Source organism: Corythoichthys intestinalis, chromosome 9 (assembly GCF_030265065.1).
Source record: "Corythoichthys intestinalis isolate RoL2023-P3 chromosome 9, ASM3026506v1, whole genome shotgun sequence".
NCBI classification, from domain to species: domain Eukaryota; kingdom Metazoa; phylum Chordata; class Actinopteri; order Syngnathiformes; family Syngnathidae; genus Corythoichthys; species Corythoichthys intestinalis.
In genome coordinates, this window is record NC_080403.1 from 51345110 (window position 1) to 51362736 (window position 17627).

Sequence of the window (17627 nt, forward strand, 5' to 3'; positions counted from 1 at the left end):
CCAATACGCGGGGTGTGAAAGGCAAATTGTTGTTGGATTATTATCTTTAAATACCCACTACTTTTTGAGCAGAATTCTAGCTTTGTATAGGCTACTGTTCCTATTATAAGCACAATAATATGTGTAATAAACAACTAGCACATTTATATTTTGCATTTTGTTTTCTTACTGTACCGAAAATGAACTGAACTGTGACCTCAAAACCGAGGTACGTACCGAGCCGAGAATTTTGTGTACCATTACAACCTTTTTTCAAATTTGTAAAAAGAAAAGTCAAAATGTATATGTGTAATAAGCGCTCAGATATCTATAACCCTTGCTAAATCCAGTTTGTTTTTTTCATGGAACCTGCAGATGCATGTGTTGACTTGCAGCCATCATTTTTTTTCCAAAAAGAAATGTCAAAATTCTGAATTAGTCTCAAAATCATGAAATTTTAGGTGTATCAAATGTGATACATTTGGCAATATAGGGTTCATTTTTTTTTTTTTTTTACAAGTCTTACATTTCATTCTCAAATGTCTTAATTTTTCCCTGTCTTATCTGCGTGATAGAGCTAAAAACTGTATAATTAGTAAAGATGCACCGATACCGATACTAGTATCGGGAGGGGGCGCCGATCCGGCCCGAAATGGTGGTATCGGTATCGGCGAGTACCAACAAAGACGGCGCGGATACCATTTACCGGTCCATTATTATAACATTTGACCGCAGCCTTTTTTTTTCTCCTAGCGCTGGCGCTCACTACACTCTGTCTCTGTGTTGTGTGATGATGACACGTGAACACCAAGCAGCTATTGCTATTGGCCTGCTCCAGACCAATGAGAACGGGCCAATAGCCACTCCTGACCAATGACAAGGCCGCTTGGTGGCGCCGACATGGCGGCGCCAACATGGCAGCGGTCGGGAAATATTTCAAAATAGAAATCCCGTCAATTAAAATCAATGGCTGCATGCAAGATTTGCGGCCTGAACGTTTCGAGATGTGGAGTTAAATCGGCCAGTTTCAATACCTCGAACCTGATAAAACATTTGAAGACGAAACGTGAACGAACACAACGGGTTTCAGCCTGCAAGAGCAGGACTGCTATCCAGAGGAAGGTCGCTGGACCGGAGCAACAATCTCTGGTCAGTTCACTACGTCTACTTTACTTTTATTGTCTTTTACTGAAAGAAATGCCGCAGTAATTTGAGAACTGTTTCCAAAGTAGGGTTGCCACCTTTCAGAAATAGAAATAAGGGACTGCCCCCTCCCGAAAAAAAGGAGGCTAATAGAGAGACGGGATGCTGTGGTTAATTATTATTACTTATAATTGTTAGTGTCCGCAAATGCGGAAACAAGGTTGGACCTCGAAGCGGACAACAAGCGAGGGATACGTACAAGGGTTTAATGATTGCAAACAAAAAAAAAAACACGCGATCACGGGATAGAAGAAATAACAAAATGAGTCCGTGACAGCAGGTCGACGGAGTTCAATACTACAAACTCGAGATTAACTAAGACGAAAGGCAGCGAGACAAAAAACCAAAATAAAAACACTCAAATACCTGCACAGGGTAGAGGTTACAAATGAGAGCAGCACACTAACAGAAAAAAAACCCAATGCAGGGGCGTAACAAGCAAATGTAGCGAGACTATAGTGCGAGATGTCAAATGGCGGTCAGCAAGGCAAATATCTTTGAGATCACCCATGCTTAAATGCTCCGCTGATGAGCCTGCATTGGATTCAGGTGCGACGTCAGGAAAGCTCCCATGACCAGCCCAGCAACAAGACACAATCTAACCAGCAGCAGAATGTGACAATAATTTCATGAAAGTTGCACTGTTTGGCCTTTGAGAGGTTTATAAGGTTTATTCAGTTCATTCTGAGTTTATTATTATGAATTTATTTTTACTTTCTTACTGTTGGGCTAGCATTGTACATGTTTTATTAATTTCACAAATGTAGCACTATTTTGGCCTTTGAGAGCCAAAGGTTTATTCAACTATTGTCTACAAGGGTTTAGTAGACTATTCACTTTGTACTAGTCTTTTTCCTATTTTGCAAAGGTAAGCAACAGCCTGACAAAGCCTTGATAGCAATGATTTCACATCCAATTATGTCGCTCTTTGGGGGGGGGGATATATATATATATATATATATATATATATATATATATGTATAAACGGGGTGGTATCGGTATGCTATCGGTATCGGCCGATACTGCACAGCCAGGTATCGGTATCGCGGCCAAAACACTAATTTTAGGTGTATCAAATGTGATACATTTGGCAATATCGGGTTAAATTTTGTTTACAAGTCTTACATTTCATTCTCAAATGTCTTAATTTTTCCCTGTCTTATCTGCGTGATAGAGCTAAAAACTGTATAATTAGTAAACAAAAAAGTATGGAACGTTGTGTCATAAAATTATTTTTCATTTTCTCCAACTTTATCGATCTCTGACCGATAAATGCACTGTTTCAGTCGGAAAATCCAGATTTCCGCGTTTTCGAAAATGCAGCATTACGTTGGAGCTTTACGTACAGTAAGTCACTGACAAGCTGTAGTCGTCGGCACAGCACCTTTGGGATGGGAAAGTGCAGATTGGACCCTTTGTGGTTGAGTGACTCAAAATATGACTAGGTTCATTCAGGCTGTACCAGGGAATGAGTGAAAGGCTCGGTCGGTGCAGCCTGTGCCGTAAAAATGTCATGCTCGGCACAATGGGACATATGGCCTTGGAGTCGCACATGAAGAGTGCTAAATATTTAGCATGCTCAGCAGGTACATGGAGGCAGGCACCCATATCCCAGTTCTGCTCAGCTAACCCGACGTTAACCGCAACAGTCACCTCGGCTGCCAGCAGCACCGAGCCCTCTCAGCCAGGTAACATGAGAGCTCTTTGTGGCTCTCAAATAAAAGCGAGCTCTTCAAAGTCATGTTCCCCGACTCAGAGATCGCCACGACTTTCACATTTGGGAGCAACAAGACTGCCTACATTACTAAGTTTGGTCTGGCCCCTTTCATCACCAAACAACTGACCGAGCAGGTCAATAAGGCATCTGGATTTTGGTCATGCTTGACGAAAACCTAAACAAAGGTACAAACACTAAACAGCATTGTTTCATAAATGTATGCCAGAATAGGTGTGAGATTAGTTTTAAATTTCATTGGATGTGGTCTTGCCCACCTACACCCTAAAAAATATTGACGTAAACAATATTTATTTAAATGCATCTACACATTGTACACTTACAGTGGGGCAAATAAGTATTTAGTCAACCACTAATTGTGCAAGTTCTCCCACTTGAAAATATTAGAGAGGCCTGTAATTGTCAACATGGGTAAACCTCAACCACGAGAGACAGAATGTGGGGAAAAAAACGGAAAATCACATTGTTTGATTTTGAAAGAATTTATTTTCAAATCATGGTGGAAAATAAGTATTTGGTCTATACCAAAAGTTCATCTCAATACTTTTTATGTACCCTTTGTTGGCAATAACGGAGGCCAAACGTTAACTGTAACTCTTCAAAAGCTTTTCACACTCTGTTGCTGGTATTTTGGCCCATTTCTCCATGCAGATCTCCTCTCGAGCAGTGATGTTTTGGGGCTGTCGTTGGGCAACATGGACTTTCAACTCCCGCCACAGATTTTCTATGGGGTTGAGATCTGGAGACTGGCTAGGCCACTCCAGGACCTTGAAATGCTTCTTACGAAGCCACTTGGTAGTTCTCGAGTCTCTCACTCTAGGTAGCTCTCGCGACTCATCTCCTTCTTTTGGGAAAGAGCCTTGATTGCAATTGCCTCATCAGGTGTTGCCTAATGAGGCAATTGCCAGCAGGTGTGTTGGTTGCCAGGTGTGTCGCCGGCCATGGTGCTGACCTCTGTGGCGAGCCCTGTGGCCCTGGGACGCCACACTGTGATCTCTTTTTATTTGTTCTTGGGCCTGATGAGAGTTTTCGATCAGGGGATGTCACCATTAATCTTTATTTTTTTATTACTGTTTAATGCTCATGTATAATTAAAATTTTTGTTACCCATTTATTTTATAATTATATTAATAATTCACCAGTACTGAATTGTATTTATTTAATATACTGATATTAATTCATGTAATATAAATATTTAGAACATTTTAATATCAATAATGTGTCTGTGAAGCCCTGTTGGATCTCTTTTGATGATTTAGGGCTATACAAAGAAACGTAATTCCATTTTTAACACATGATCACTCACTGCCAGCCCTTTCAGTATCATTTCCTTTCTCCCTTTTAACTCACTTGTCTTTTGAAAACAGAGGAGGAGGACGACGCGGGCTACCTGGACGTGGCGATATCAGACGTGACGCATCCGCCGCCGCAATTGAGCGCCATGCCGGAGGGCCTGACCAGCCACCAGGTGGAGACTTTTTAAAGTGTCATCAACGCATCTCAGGGTATCACTTCGGCCTTTCGTTGTTGCAGGTTGTCCGGCGTCACATCCTCGGATCCATCATTCAGAGCGAGCGTAGCTACCTGGAGTCCTTGCGGAGGATTCTGCAGGTGATTTGAGATTCTTTTCGTCACTAACTGCCCATTTGAATAGTGGGAATGTACAAAATTACTTTGAATGATACACGCAACCAAAATAAAAAGTCCACATTAGCTAGCGGTTATTGAGAGTTATTCACGGTAAACGCCCCCTTGAATGCAGGGGTGCAAGGAATAATCTAATTGACGAATCAATTACCAAATTACCTTTTTAGACTTTTTTTTGTTATAGTTGAGTAGTTATTTACAGACATTGTTGGCCCTCATTTTTTTAAGCCTGTAAATAGCAGATATTATCTAATCTATTTTTGAATTCTTTTTCACGAAAAAAGTGAGAAAAAAAAAAAAAATTATGTTTACCTAATTCTATCTAATTTGTTTTTTTTTAGTATTTTATTACAACCTTAATACTGTATATATTCGGTACATATTTGTTTTTAGTTCATTTTCTAATATTTTTATATTATTATATTCCTATATATGTATATACTGTATATTTGTTTTTTAAAAAAAATATTGTTATTTAATTTGTATGTGTTTATTTATATAACTTTTTATTTTTATGTTTATTATATTTATTTTCTAAAAATGTATTATGTATTTTACTATATATTTATGTTAAAATATTTTTATTTATTCAATTTTAAATTATTTCTTTTAATTAAAAAAGTAAATATTCTTTTTTTAATTTTTAAAAAGTAATTTAGCTAAATTTAAAGCTATTTAAAAGCAATTAAAATTAGCAGGGCCAAGAATGAAAAGTGGTATTTGGTACGTGGCAAAGTGGATTTTGCCATGTGCCTTTTTTTTGGCATGTGGCAAAATGGATTTTGGCATGTGGCCTTTTTTTGGTATGTGGCAAAATGAATCTTGGCGTGTGGCATTTTTTTTTTTTTTTGGGTATATGTTATATTTGCAGGCCACGCACGTCCATTCCATTGACGGCTATGCACGTCCAAATTTTCCATTCATTTTAAATGGTGCCAGTTGATTGTCAATTCGCTGTAATGTAAAGTGTATGGTCAAAAATGACAACCACATTTTTCTGCCATTCAAAATGAATGGAAAATTTGGACATGCATAGCCATCAATGGCATGGCCTTATTTGGGTGCCACTTGAATGTCAATGCGATGTTATGGCAAGTGTATGGTCAAAAATCACAGCCACACATTTTTTTCTGCCATTTAACATGAATGGAAAATTTGGACGTACATAGCCGTCAAGGGCATGGACGTGCATGGCCTGCAAATATGCCACATCGAAAAAAAAAGCCACATCCCGAAATTCATTTTGCCACATACCAAAAATATGCCACATGCCACAAAATAATGCCACATTCCAAAATCAATTTTGCCACAGAGCCAAAAAAATGCCACATGGCAAAATCAATTTTGCCACATATCAAAAAATGCCACATGCAAAAATCCATTTTGCCACATACCAAAAAATGCCACATGCAAAAATCTTATTTTGCCACCTACCCAAAAAAATGCCACATCCCAAAATCTATTTCGCAACATACCAAAAATATGCCACATGCCACAAAAAATGCCACATGCCAAAATCCATTTTGCCACTTAGCCCAAAAAAAATGCCACTTGGCAAAATCAATTTTGTCACATACCAAAAAATGCCACATGCAAAAATCCATTTTGCCACATACCAAAAATATGGCTCATGCAAAAATCTATTTTGCCACCTACCCAAAAAAATGCCACATCCCAAAATCCATTTTGCAACATACAAAAAATATGCCACATGCCACAAAAAATGCCTCATGCCAAAATCCATTTTGCCACATACCAAAAAAAAAAAAAAAAAAAAATGCCACTTGGCAAAATCAATTTTGCCACATACCAAAAAATGCCACATGCAAAAATCTTATTTTGCCACCTACCCAAAAAAATGCCACATCCCAAAATCCATTTCGCAACATACCAAAAATATGCCACATGCCACAAAAAATGCCACATGCCAAAATCCATTTTGCCACTTAGCCCAAAAAAAATGCCACTTGGCAAAATCAATTTTGTCACATACCAAAAAATGCCACATGCAAAAATCCATTTTGCCACATACCAAAAATATGGCTCATGCAAAAATCTATTTTGCCACCTACCCAAAAAAATGCCACATCCCAAAATCCATTTTGCAACATACAAAAAATATGCCACATGCCACAAAAAATGCCTCATGCCAAAATCCATTTTGCCACATACCAAAAAAAAAAAAAAAAAAAAAAAAATGCCACTTGGCAAAATCAATTTTGCCACATACCAAAAAATGCCACATGCAAAAATCTATTTTGCCACATACCAAAAATATGGCACATGCAAAAATCTATTTTGCCACCCACCCAAAAAAATGCCACATCCGAAAAATCAATTTTGCCACATACCAAAAATATGCCACATGCCACAAAAAATGCCACATGCCAAAATCCATTTTGCCACATACCCCAAAAAAATGCCACATGGCAAAATCATTTTTGCCACATACCAAAAAAATGCCACATGGCAAAATCAATTTTGCCACATACCAAAAAAATGCCACATGGCAAAATCAATTTTGCCACATAACAAAAAATGCCACATGCAAAAATCCTTTTTGCCACATACCCCAAAAAAATGCCACATGGCAAAATCAATTTTGCCACATACTAAAAAAAATGCCACATTCCAAAATAAATTTTGCCTCATACCAAACACTAATTTTCGTTCTCACTGTCTCTCAGATGAAAGTCGATGTAATTAATAAAAATCAAATATTTGCTTTGTAAAACAATGATCCAGTTCGATACTTACATACTAAATAATAAATAGTAAAATAATTTAAAATAAATAACATGTTTGCAAAAATAATGAATGATTAATTGTCTGTCAAAGTAATTGTTTGCTGCAGCCCTACTTGCACAATAGAAACCCAACACAAGACAATCCCGTGACAGCTTTAGAAGCGATTTCTACGCATTGGACAAACAAAACAACACGACCAGATGGGACACTTTGCAATGTGCAACTCAGTGGAAAAACGTCCGTCTTGTCACGGCGTCCAATCGTGTGCTAAAAGGCGATGTGTTCACAAGGCCAATTAGACACTGAAGGTTGTGACGTTCTTTACCGCTGGATGGATTTTTTGGAGGGAGAAAATTGCCAGGAATACAAAGAAAGGGACCACTTTTGCTTCAATAGCCTGGCACACATTATGTCCACTTGAAGACATGTGCCAGGCTGCTTCCGCGAGGCTTTATCAACATCTCAGTGAGTTCACCTCGAGGTGTTTACCTTTTACGCCTCACTAGGCATCACTTCCAAACAAGTTGAAATCACTTGAATCAACTTTTTGTTTCTCTTATTTTGTGGAGTGTTTGTCAATTGGGAGATAAACAACTCTTTGCTTTGTTGGCTAAACTATTGGTTGCTTACACATACACACACAAACCCCCACACACACAAACGTAGATTTTTACCGCTTCCAATTTTGTAGTTTACAGAGTTTCCTGCCAATGATGGTGATAGTCTATTGTAGTTTTGTGCTCAAGACCATGACTGAGACTAGACTGAAACCAGACTGAGAGTGAAACTAAGACCTACTCTTCTGGGAATGGAAAAAGGCCTTTAAAATTGGTTTTCAACAAATAGTGCTGTGCTATATGGGAAAAAAATCTTATTGCGATATGGGCAATTTTATATCACAATATCGAAATGCCGTACCGTAATTTTCGGACAATAAACCGCTAGTTTTTTACTTCATTTTGAATCCTGTGGCTTATAGTCCAGTGCGATTTTTTGGGGGGGATTTTATTTGGGTTATTAAGTAACACTTTATTTCACAGCGGCGTCATAAGACAGTCATAACTATGACATGACACTATAATGGGCATTACTGTGTGCTTTTTCCCGATCGATCGGGTCCGATCACGTCATTTTCAAAGTATTGGAATCGGCAAAAAAATATCGGACATGCCTTTTTTTAATATTTATATATTTTTTAATTAAATCCTTTTCTAATTGTATTTAACGTTACAGTTTTAGTTTAGGCTTAAGGTAGGGTTATCAAATTTATCCCGTTAACGGCGGTAATTAATTTTAAAAAAAATTGATCACGTTAAAATATTTAACGCAATTAACGCATGCGCTGCACGACCCACTCACGCATTGTCTCGTTCAATCTGTAATGGCGCCGTTTTACCTATATATAGAGCTAAAAGGCAGCGTAAAATGAGAAGAGTGAATTTTGGCAGCCTTTGGAGCCTTTTTTTAATTGGCTGAAGCCTTACAATCCCTCTCCCTACGATTAGAAATATCGTGGGAAGCAATGTGGGGAAGAAAGGTAGTAATTGATCTTTTTTTCAACACGCTGTTATTTCCATTGCCATTGTTGATGTCAATAATTATACAATGCTCATGGTGCTTAAACCCATAAAATCAGTCGCACCGAAACGCCAGCAGAGGGCGACAAAACACCAAAAAACACAAGTAACAAGTTGAAATGACACTGTGCTGTCATTCTGATCTGTTTGAGCGGGGCATGTACTTTAAATGCGTCAAATATTTTAACGTAATTTAAAAAATTAATTACCGCCCGTCAACGCGATAATTTTGACAACCCTAGTTTTAATATAAAATTATTATAACTTATACTCACATTTATCTTTTAAGAACTACAAGTCTTTCTATCCTTGGATCCCTTTACAGTAGTGATGCACGATAATACATTTTTCAACCGATACCGATAACCGATAATTTCCTCCTCATTCCTACCGATAACCGATAATGTCAAGCCGATAATTCTATTAAAAGATTTATGTAAAATTTTAAACAAAAGAATATAAAATATAATTTATTGCTCTTTTTTCTTTTCAACATAAAATATGAACAAGTCGTCAATTCCAACATCTAAATAATGACATTGTCTGACATTGTGTAATGGTAAACTTTTGGCAACAATTACTTACAGAGTAAATACCTAAGTTGCACAAAAATGCCTTTAAAAGTAAGCCATTCCTAACATAACATTAATACACTGCAAAACACACTTCCTTAAAACTAGTCAGTTTTAAGTGTAAATCTATTGGAAATAAGTTAAATTATCTGCCAGCGCTTCAGGTGCATTTCTCAGATTTCTTGGAAGAAAAATAGCTAGCTGAAAATAATCTTAACAGCCTTATTTTAAGCAATACATTATTATACTTAATCCTAAAAAAAACTTGGATAAAGAAAAGATTTTGAATATTTGTGGCTACAGAATATTATTGTTATTTCATTACAACAGGAATGTGCATATTTAAATTAATAAGTGTTAATAAGTGCCAATAAGTTTAGATTATCTACTGTGACTGTAATTGAGCAGAAAAATAAGTTAAATTAATTTGAAAATGGATTGCTAATGTTATATGCTTTGTTGCACACTGTGAAAATGACTAACTCAAAAGAGCGAGATGTCATGTACCCATTCTGCAGCGCTTTGTTTACATTTGCGGCACTCACGAGTCGCGACATTCGCTTTACAGCAGCTAAACTGATAAACGGCAGTACTATTTGGATGCAGTTGGAGCTCGCATGTCCGTGCGTGTTGTTTTGTGCCTGAGTTTTGTTAAGCCGAAAATAAAGGCAGCATTACAAAGTCATCTGACCGCTCGTTATTTTACATACTGAATGCATTATTGACGGGCTGACTTCGTTTTCTCTATGTTTAAATTATCATCTAACCACTGAGCCGTCATGATAAGCTTGCTTACTGGACATCACTTTTCCAAATGTAGTGGTGAAAATGTGATTGGCATGTTTTTCATGAAGAATGGTGGTCGTATAAACTGCATTATTTTTTTATCCAGGGCTTTGGCTCTCGGGTCATTTCGGTAAAAAAAAAAAAATCGTGTCTCGTCTCGGCGGCGGCTACGTTCGTACCGGATAATCCGGCCGGTTTGCCGCGGTGTATTCGGGGCCTGGCTCTGCTCACACGCCGTGAGGGAACGCTCGAGAAACCGGGGTGTTCGCCGGAGGTCCTGAAGCCGGGGAACCGGGCTCTGCCCGCCCCGCCGACGGCGAGGCGGCGGCGGCCTGCCGGACCGGCCAGAGCGGCGGGCTCCGTCGGAAGACGGCTACTTGCGGACTATCGGTCTCCAGTCGTGCCGGTGTTTAGCCTTAGATGCGAGTTTACCACCCGCCTTGGGCTGCTTTCCCAAACAACCCGACTCTGTATCGTCACAAGCCCCTAGTTTAACTTAGTGTTTACAATAGCTTTAGCATTCCCGCTAGCAGCAGCAGCCTGGTATTCGTTCCAAAAATCTTTGTGATGCAGTTTTAAATGGATGCTGGGTTAGTGGTTTTGAATGAGGACGCTTTCTTTCGGCCTCGTGGAAGTTCTGCGGTATATGTTTCGCAAATGGCGACAGCGTCGTTTTTTTAGTAACAGCCGCCATAATGTTCAACTATTTCTTGTCGTGTAACTCCGCCTCCTCAACCCCTCCTCCCTCAGGGGCTTCAGAGAGGGGAGGGGTTGAGGAGGCGGCGTGCTGAATTCTTCGGTTGTGCACATTTGGAGGCTAAATCAAGTATATAATTATCGGATTGCATTATCGGTTGAATTTTTTATTATCTGGATTATCTGTGTGACGTCTTAATTGCCATTATCGGCCGATAATTATCGGCGACCGATATCATCGTGTATCTTTACTTTACAGGGTACCCGCGGGTTATTAAAAGTATTAAAAAAGCATTGGATTTAGTTTTCCATTATTAAAGGTATTAAAAGTATTAAATTAGCTGTCGTAAGTCTGGAATTTTTTCACCGTGGTTTTAATTTTGAAGAACATTTCAGTGCAACCTAAATTATATCCGTGACGAAGTTTTTTTTTTTTAATCCATAACGAAGATGACGCTTAGAATTTTTACGATGCGCTGCACTACAAATCATGATGCACCTCGTGCATACGCGCTGTTGGCATCATTAGCATCAACATCACAACAGCAGGCAGTCGCACATTACTGTGCGCTAACGTAAGGAACTGCTCAGATGCCATAGTTGTTATGTTCGACGAAAGCCTCAACAAGACAACCAAGTCCAAACAGTTGGACCAGCATGTGAGGTAGTGGATCAGCGACCAAGTCGCATCCAGATATTTTGGGTCGCAGTTTATGGGTCATGCGAAGGCAGTGGACCTGCTTAACATTTCAAAGTAAGTTGCCAATTTCTCCAATTAAAATGTGTTAGATGCAATAATGTATTTCTGCACGGTTTGCCTTTCGAATGAATGTGAATTTCGTAGTTTTAACTCAAGAGTTAGCCATGTTCAATGGGGTATTGGCAGGTGTACTAGCCTTAACATGGATAAACCGGAGTCGTAGATCCACCATCACCCTCAGATACACAACACGGTTGACACTATTATTGGAACGAGTGCGGGGTAACGTTGATTTGAATAACATGGCATGGTGATAGGCAAATTATAATGTAGGTGATAGTAAAACACCTCCTGGTGGTATACTTAAATGTTTTTCTTGATTGAATAAGAGCATGGATTTTCTCTATCTGATTAAAAGAAATGTCTTCAATAGCTAACAAAGGATTAACATGTGTTTTGAATACTTCTTGTAATGTGATTAGAAAAAAACAATTACCAAGGGAAATGGTCATGTGTAGCTTTTTTATTTTGTGGTAACTACTGGTAAACCACTGCCATTTAGTGGCTATTTTTTAAACTTTCACTGCCAATTGCAAGATTTTCCCAAGCACTTTAGAGTTAAGGTGACCAACTTGACAATCACCAACCTACCACCTTGACTAGGTCCTCTTAAAAGGGAAACCTGTTGTATTGCAAATGTAATTTCTGAAGTTGCTTTACAAAAATAGTGTAAAATCCATTTTATCCTGGGGGAAAAAAATCTGAAAGACCTTATATTTAAATGTGTTTTAATTGTATCTTCAGTAAATGTGCATTCTTTTCTCAAACACACTTAGTAATTGAGGTTAAATTTGATGTTCAGTGCTTTATTTATTTAATATGATTCAATATTATCTAAATAATGGGTGCAAGAAAAGTATTAATTTTCAGTTGAAATGGCATTAAAAAGGTCTTAAAAGTCTGGAATTTAGATTTATCAATCCTGGGGGGACCCTGCTTTAATAGAAAGAATGTTAATAATGTTAATGCCAACTTGTGGATTTACTGTTATAATAAACAAAAACAGTACTTATGTACAGTATGTTGAATGTATATATCCGTCTTATCTTTCCATTCCAACAATAATTTCTAGAAAAATATGGCATATTTTAGAGATGGTTTGAATTGCGATTATTTACGATTAATTAATTTTTAAGCAGTGATTGACTCGATTAAAAATTTTAATCGTTTGACAGCCCTAATAATTATCGTTCACTTCTCACCATTTTTTCACAAGACATCTGTCCTCCAACTCCCTTCTTTTACTGACACTTGCAGAGTGCATTTAATACACTTCTGCCACCTGCTGGCTGTTTAAGGGGCATTAAAATTGCTCTACCAGATTAATACTTTGGTGAAGAATTCTGTCAAACCCTTATGTAGCCTCACCCACCAATAACGTTAAAAGTAGGGCTGTCAAACGATTAAAATTTTTAATCAAGTTAATCACACCTTAAAAATTAATTAATCATAATTAATCGCAATTCAAACCATCGATAAAATATGCCATATTTTTCTGTAAATTATTTTTGGAATGGAAAGATAAGACACAAGATGGTATATACATTCAACATACTGTACATAAGTACTGTATTTGTTTATCATAACAATAAATCAACAAGATGGCATTCACATTAACATTCTGTAAACGCGATCTATGGATAGAAAGACTTGTAAATGTTAGTACAAGTTATAGAAATTTTATAGTAAAACCCCTCTTAATGTTTTCGTTTTAATAAAATTTGTAAAATTTTCAATCAAAAAAATAAACTAGTAGCTCGCCATTGTTGATGTCAATAATTACACATTGCTCATTGTGCTTAAACCCATAAATTCAGTCGCACCAAAGCGCCAGCAGAGGGAGACAAAAAACACAAGTAACAAATGGACATGTCACCGTGCTGTCATTTTAAGCTGTTTGAGCGGGGCATGTGCGTTAATTGCGTCAAATATTTGAACGTGATTAATTAGAAAAAAAAAATTACCGCCCGTTAACGCGATAATTTTGACAGCCCTTGTTAAAAGTACATACTTTAGTGTTCCAAAAAAATGTATGAATATGTATTTAGCAGAATACCCCTTGTCTGTAGTTTTCAAGATGCTGAGATCGGTCATTTTATGTACTAGAGTGCTTCAAAACCTCACACATGCACATCAAGCGCCCTGGTCTGACCTCAAAGAGGAAAAATAAACTCTACTGTCACGCTTCAGTTGCACAAATTAGACTGGAGGCAGCAGGTAGCCCCTAGGGATGACATGAATAGCCTGCGCGCCCGTTCTTCAAATAGCTTAGCAGTGATAGAACATTGTGATTTTCTAGGAATATTGTACAAATCTCAAGCATTTTAGAGATTTATAGAAATGAGTTTTTCCTCATCCTTTCTGACCTGACTTAAGCTGCTGTTGAACATAAATACCGCAAAGTTAACATGTGTCGTGAACCAAAATTTCCAATTCAAATGGATCAGACATCATTTAACTTAAGATGGTGAAAGTAATTGCGCTTCTCATGAATTCCATGATACTTTCTTCGTAGGAATACCACAAACCTCTGCTGGAGGCCGACCCACGCATTTTGAGTCCGCGCAAGATCCGGCCCATCTTTTACCGAGTCCGGGAGATTACGCATTGCCATTCCATGTTCCAGATTGCGCTGGCGTCCCGAGTGGCCGAATGGGACAGCTGCGAGAAAATCGGAGACTTGTTCGTGGCCTCGGTCAGTACTTGTTTGCATTTGTCGTTTCATTCTTCTTCTGCCATAGTTCAAGTGAGCTGCAGGTTTAAGATTTTATTGTCAGTGGTCTTCCACTCTGGTCTTAAAATGAACTCCCTCATCGGGCTTTTTTACTGTGGAACTCTGCGCCCATTAGTTCCACTCATTATTTGTCCATCAGTGCCAAGGGTTCAAGCCTGTAATTCTCAGCTGGGCATCATGCGGCGCTGCTTTATTGCTGTCCGAGCGCCAAATGAGGCCTCGGTGGAAAAAGTAAGAAAAAAAGTTGTGGATGGGATTGACCTTTTCTTTTCATCATGGAATAAAGTAAAAGGAAAGCATTTGAATGTGCTGCTACAAACCTCACCTTAAATCACTGCAGTTTTCAGAGGGGGTTCATTTTAGTGCTGACATCATTTTTACATAAAGACCTGTGGTTCATTTTAAAGGTCAACCGATCGTCAAGTGATATACAGTGGGGCAAATAAGTATTTAATCAACCACCAATGGCGTACCGCATGCCACACGTCACTTCCGCTCATTAATATTCATGTAATTAGCTACTGTTGCTAAGTAGGAACAAGGCACCGTTTGTTCCTAATAGGAAATGAATGGAAATCGTGTACGAAGGAGATGTTTACAGAGCTAAACCTACCAATTTTCTCTGACAATGATGTGCCTGGTGCCAAATTGACTGGCAAAGATGTGGAAGAACATAAAAATGTTCAGTTAAAGAGATGGCTTTAGTGTTGAAGGCTGAAAAAGACAAAAAAAAACTAGCCGACCCAAGCATAGCTTTAGCTTTTTTTATCGACGCGACTGACAATGACATTCTCCTGTTTCAACAAGCTATCTTTTACCATTAGCCCTGTCCTTCTTTTATATCCTCTGGTTGTCCTACGTGTCTTACCGTTCTTGGGGGTAATTTAGTTAGCTTTGTGTAGCGATCGCAAATGCTACTCAGTGACAGCCAACGAACACTTTTAATTTTTTCATTGATAAGACATCTTAATCCTATAATTTATTTACACTTCCCCCTTACTAAAGTTGTTTATATATATAAATATATATATATAAGTACGGCACAATGTTACGCTAAAAAAATAAGTTAAAAATATAAAAATGGCTTACCTCTTTGTCCTCTGAAAGACCATGCCAACCCAACATAATGTTTACTGCATATGAAACATGAATGGATTTGCCGAGCTGGTGTTAAAGTCGGCGCAAGTTGATTCGGTCTTCACATTTTTTGGTTTCCGGAAACGTATGAAGAAAACATCCTACATGTGTCGTAATGTCTAGAGTCATTTCTACAAGTTCCAAAAAAGCAATGCGTGATCGGCATGTTCGTTTTTGAAAGATTACCGGAGAAAAGTAGCACTAATTACGTTGGGTCTATGCGAGGGCGGGTCTATAATGTCCCACTTCGGCTTTACTTCCGCTTTATGATGCGACGTCACGGTCTAAAAATAGCCTGCGTGCGGTACGCCATTGTGCAAGTTCTCCTACTCAAAAAGATTAGAGAGGCCTGTAATTGTCAACATGGATAAACCTCAACCATGAGGGACAGAATGTGAAGAAACAAACAGAAAATCACAATGTTTGATTTTTAAAGAATTTATTTCTAAATTAGAGTGGAAAATAAGTATTTGGTCACCTTCAAACAAGCAAGATTTCTGGCTGTCAAAGAGGTCTAACTTCTTCTAACGAGGTCTAACGAGGCTCCACTCGTTACCTGTATTAATGGCACCTGTTGTAACTCATTAGCGGTATAAAGACACCTGTCAGTCACACTCCAAACTCCATTACGGCCAAGACCAAAGAGCTGTCGAAGGACACCAGAGACAAAATTGTAGACCTGCACCTGGCTGGGAAGACTGAATCTGCAATAGGTAAAATGCTTGGTGTAAAGAAGTCAACTGTGGGAGCAATTATGAGAAAATGGAAGACATACAAGACCAATGATAATCTCCCTGGACCTGGGGCTCCATGGCGTCAAAATGATAACAAGAACGGAGAACAAAAATCCCAGAACCACACGGGGGGACCTCGTGAATGTCCTACAGTGTTACGGTCGTGGGCAGAGAAACCCCAAAACAGGCACGTGAGATGGTGAGGCTCTAAGTTCAAGTAGTTTAATGTTAGCAGAGTTGTGGAGTCTGTGGCGTTGAGCGTCTTGGGCAAAGGTACCAAAAACACAAGGCGTAGACGAAATCTTGGAACAGAGCAAATAGGTCGATGATCAGATGAATCCACACAGAAGTAATCACAACGCGAGAAGGCACTAACAGTGAACTGAAAGAGACGATCCAGCGACGTGGTGGAGCTCTGGCTGGCTTAAGTAGGCTGGTGATGGTGATTGCTGACAGCTGCCGTCACTCCACCCGTCAGGTGTCAGGTGTCACGTCAGGCACTGCCAGACGTGTCCCCCTGCTGAAGAAAGTACACGTCCAGGCTAGGCATGTGCCGGTATGAGATTTTGACGGTACAATAACCGTGGGCAAAAATACCGCAGTTTCACGGTATCACGGTATTGCAATTATAGCTCCAAAATGTGTTATTTTGAGATGTATGGGTTAAAAAAAAAAAAAAAATTCCATTGAACAGGATTAAAAAAAAAATGTTCAGAACATAGTTGCAAATTGGAACAAAAAATATTGTTAAAATAAATTATCAATAAAAAAAAAAATAGGGCTGTCAAAATTATTGCGTTAACGCGCGGTAAATAATTTTTTAAATTAATCACGTTAAAATATTTGACGCAATTAACGCACATGTCCCGCTCAGAAAGTATTCTGCCTTTTGGTAAGTTTTACACCAAGGCTTTTTGTGCTGTCCAACAGCGAACTCTTGTGGTCGCTTTGCGACATGGTTTATTGTTTTCTTGACAGTTCATTATGGCTGCACGACGTCTCGGGCTGATAATGTTGTGCTTATATGATCCTTGGACAAGATTTGTCCGTAAGTATGGTTGTTGTAAAGAAAGGCTTTATGTTAGTAAGCAAAATGTTATATTTTTTGTATGAGACGCTTTTTGTTTATGTTTAGTGAACCTGTATAGCGTGCTAAGCTAACCTTGTTGCTAATGCAATGCTTGTGTACTTTTTTTTTGTAGTTTTACGACGGTCTAAAGAGGACAATGGTTTGAGGCCATTTTATTAATAAATCAGATGAAAAAGGAAGAAGTCTAATTATTAAGGCGTCGTTCACTAGCTGTCTAGCTTTGGAAAAA

General features: G+C 38.5%; 1 protein-coding gene across 3 annotated transcripts in view; it reads left to right on the forward strand.

Moving 5' to 3' along the window:
* Positions 1–17627, forward strand: part of arhgef10la (Rho guanine nucleotide exchange factor (GEF) 10-like a) — a 389757-nt gene that overhangs the window by 52989 nt on the left and 319141 nt on the right. For all 3 annotated transcript variants that reach the window (XM_057845783.1, XM_057845784.1, XM_057845786.1), the window contains 3 exons: positions 4285–4385; positions 4451–4528; positions 14219–14398. In XM_057845783.1, the coding sequence (XP_057701766.1) occupies positions 4285–4385; positions 4451–4528; positions 14219–14398 (359 nt within the window). The remainder of the gene's footprint in view (positions 1–4284; positions 4386–4450; positions 4529–14218; positions 14399–17627) is intronic.